The sequence below is a fragment of the Microtus pennsylvanicus genome, chromosome 7 (genome assembly GCF_037038515.1).
Source record: "Microtus pennsylvanicus isolate mMicPen1 chromosome 7, mMicPen1.hap1, whole genome shotgun sequence".
In the NCBI taxonomy this organism is placed as follows: Eukaryota; Metazoa; Chordata; class Mammalia; order Rodentia; family Cricetidae; genus Microtus; species Microtus pennsylvanicus.
The window spans coordinates 25,596,994-25,600,135 of record NC_134585.1 but is presented as its reverse complement, the minus strand read 5'-3'; the positions used below and the strand labels follow the sequence as shown (position 1 = coordinate 25,600,135).

General features: G+C 42.7%; 1 protein-coding gene across 2 annotated transcripts; it reads right to left on the bottom strand.

Moving 5' to 3' along the window:
- Positions 1–207: 207 nt before the first annotated feature.
- LOC142853684 (DNA-directed RNA polymerase II subunit RPB4-like) lies at positions 208–658 on the bottom strand. Of its 2 annotated transcripts, XM_075978873.1 has the most exons (2): positions 402–658; positions 208–308 (listed from the first exon to the last, which is right to left on the bottom strand). In XM_075978873.1, exons 1-2 carry the CDS (start codon positions 656–658, stop codon positions 230–232), a joined length of 336 nt encoding a protein of 111 aa, XP_075834988.1. In that variant the 3' UTR covers positions 208–229. The 2 variants fall into 2 exon arrangements, with proteins under 2 accessions (XP_075834988.1, XP_075834987.1); XM_075978872.1 differs by having other exon boundaries at positions 208–658.
- Positions 659–3,142: the final 2,484 nt, after the last annotated feature.

The following is a 3,142-nucleotide window of genomic DNA, read 5'->3' as shown; positions in this document are numbered from 1 at the left end:
CCTTTTCTCTCCAAAAAGCCAAGCTGTTGAGTGTTGGCTCACGGCTGTAATCCCAGCACTTGGCTGAGTGAGGCATGAGGCATATCTTGAGTCTGAGGAACACAGAGGGACATTATATCTAAATAAAGCAAAGGGACCCAAGTGTCTTCTGCTTCAGCACTCCTGTGTGAAGCTACCCAGGCTGGGATGTGGTGGCGTTCTGAGCAATCTCAGGAGCAGGGTGTGAACATCAGTACTGGAAGCTGCGCTTGGTCTGGATATCATCGAGACTCTGCTGCAGTTCCTCATCTTCAAAACGCCCTTCCAGACTTGAAATCAGAGCTTTGGACTCCTCAGCAGTCTCTGGGCAAAGATTAGCTGAACAGGCCAACTCAAACTTATGTAGCTTTTTCTGGAAAAGCAAGCTACGAACACTGGCAATGGTCTCTCTATTTTTGAAACGACTGAAACGGGCTGTATAGTTCAGGGGTTTCATGCAAACCTCTGAAAGCTCCTGCTCATCTTCTGTGCTCTCATTCTGCTGCTTTCGATGCTCCAGAAGCATGTGAACTTCAGAGTTCAGGAGTGTCTCCACTGTCTCAAACTCTTTCGGAAAGAAGAGTTGAGTGGCATCTTCATCAATGTCTGCAGCCCGAGGATCACTGCCGCAGGCCGCCATTGTTTTAGAATGTACCTCCACGCTCCCCCTTGGAATTTATGGGAATCACTTACAGGCTACTGTCCAGGTAATCTGACAATGGCTGGCTATGAACTGAAACTTCAAAAATTTCAGGAGTTTCTCAGTTCTGAGTGCATTCTCTCTTGGCTGCTCTTCAGTATCTACTGGAATCCCAAAGAATGTGGCTCTTGTTCCCAGGAAGGAAGAGAGATGCGAACAAGGTGTGGGCCAGAGACAAATGAGCCAAAGCCACTCCTTAGGTGTTTATATATTCTTCCAGCAGAAGGTGTGCCCGAAATTAAATGTGTGTCTTCTGCCGTCCTGAACTGGATTAAAGGCCTGTGTCTTCCCACCAAATTCAATCATCAAAGGAGTGTCTTTTCCTTCTTGAGATTGAGAACAAACCAATCAAAAATGATCCTTTACAGGTGTGCCCTCCAATATTGGTTTATAGTTCATTCCAGTTGTAGTCATGTTGGAAACCAAAAACATCTCTCACAATGGCAGAAATCCCTCCATATAATTGAATTGACCTAGAGATTAAGGAGCTTAGCCTTCATCATTTGCTGTCTGTGCTTTCTGATTTAATTTGAAAATGTTAGTGGTTCAACCCATCACCCAAGCCTTTAAAAAAACTGCAGTGTGTCACACAGTATATTCTTCTGTCCACTCAGGTGTACAATGCAATTAGTCATTAGACTTTATTTTTTCTTTTCATTAAATTCTTCTACTACTTTTATTTTCGGCTCTTTGGATTTTAGGCTCTATGGTGCTTTTTAATTATTGGATTTTGTAAGAGGATTTATGTGTATGAAGGCCCTGGTTGTCCTGGAACTCCGTGTATAAACCAGGTTAGCCTTGAACTCCCAATCAGATGTGGATGATTCTGCCTGAAGGATGTTGGGATTAAAGGTGAGAATCAGAACCGTTTGACAGTTTCCGGATTCTTATGAATAATAAATATCAGATCAGCACTGGGGTATATCTCAGATATCACCCAGAAAATGGGAACCTATTTTTGACAGGGCTTTGGAGTGAGGATTATGAAAGTTTCCTTGTGAATTCCAGCCAGCCAGCCACCTCTCTTCCCTTGAAGTCTTCCTCTCTAAGGTTTGCCAGGCTCTACCTTTAGGCTTGTAGCTGGAGACAGCACCACTGTCCCACCCTCAACCCCACCCCAAACCCCACCAGGTGAGTCTCCCAGGAGAGCTGGCAGTGCTAACTGCAATCACAGCACCTCCAAGTTACAAGCTCCAGGTAGATAAAAGACTGTCCTATTTAGGGATGACATCTGCTTCTGCAGAACCTGCTTGTGGAGTAGTTGTTGGTGTGTGTGGACTGAAAGCTTTAAATCAGGTAAAACTTTAAGACAATTCTGAAGCCATTTCTGACAATTCTGAACCTTCTCAGCCTCCGTGCCATAGTGCTTCCTCTCGTTCCCTGGGAACCAAGGACCTTAGAGCCATATATGCACATATGTTTCCAGAAATTGGGGCAAGATAACCTTTAAGATGTTGACTCAGTTCCTGAACAATTACCCATACACGTATGTTTTGATTCAGTCCCTGGGAAATGGGGTCAAAATGACCTCTTACCTCATCTGATCTGACAACAGTTCTCCAGCCAATTATTGGTAACAGCCCTTTCGAATAAGCAAATCAGAATAATAAAAGAACAAGCCCTATTGCTTCTGTAGCCTTCTCCATTAATAGTAGCCTGTTCCAGCTATTCGAGGTCTCTCGGCTTCTCGAATGCTGAGAGACACTGTCATGACAAAATTAATAAAATTCTCATGCGTTTTCATTAGTTGTGGTGTGAGGGGTAGTCTCTGGGCTGACTGCTCTTCAGTGTTTGGATTCTAGGATCAAACAATCTAAGCCTTGATGGCATCAGAGTTGGTCAGCCTGCTTGGGCCTCCACCAGTCATGCAGGGCTTCAGAAAATTTCTTTGTTTCACATTCATTTCAGTTTTCACTTTGAATATTGTCTAAGTTTTTATCCATTTTTAGGTGGTTTACTGTTTTTTATATCTAAGTATTGAGTTTTATACATTGAGAATATTCTCCCACTATTGGATATGGAGTTATGGAAAATGTTGTCCTGATCTATAGATAGCCTCTTTTACTGAATGGTGTTATGCCTCTTATGGACTAGTATCTGACATTATTTATAATGCCTCTTTGTATTTTCACCACAAGAAACCAATCTATCTTCTTTTCTCAGACCCTGCATTTTATTGGTTTATTTTCTTTATTCTTACCTTCTACACCAGAAAGGAGCCCTGGTTGTTTTATCATGTCTCTGATCAAGCCTCAGTTAAGAATCAATTGTAGTCAGGTGCTGGTGGCACACACCTTTAATCCCAGCATTCAGAAGGCAGAGGCAGGAGGTACTTTGTTAGGACCAGGCAACAATAGTCTACATGAACTAATTACTTGGCAGACTATAAAGATACAGAGAAACCCTGTCTCAAAAAACAAACAT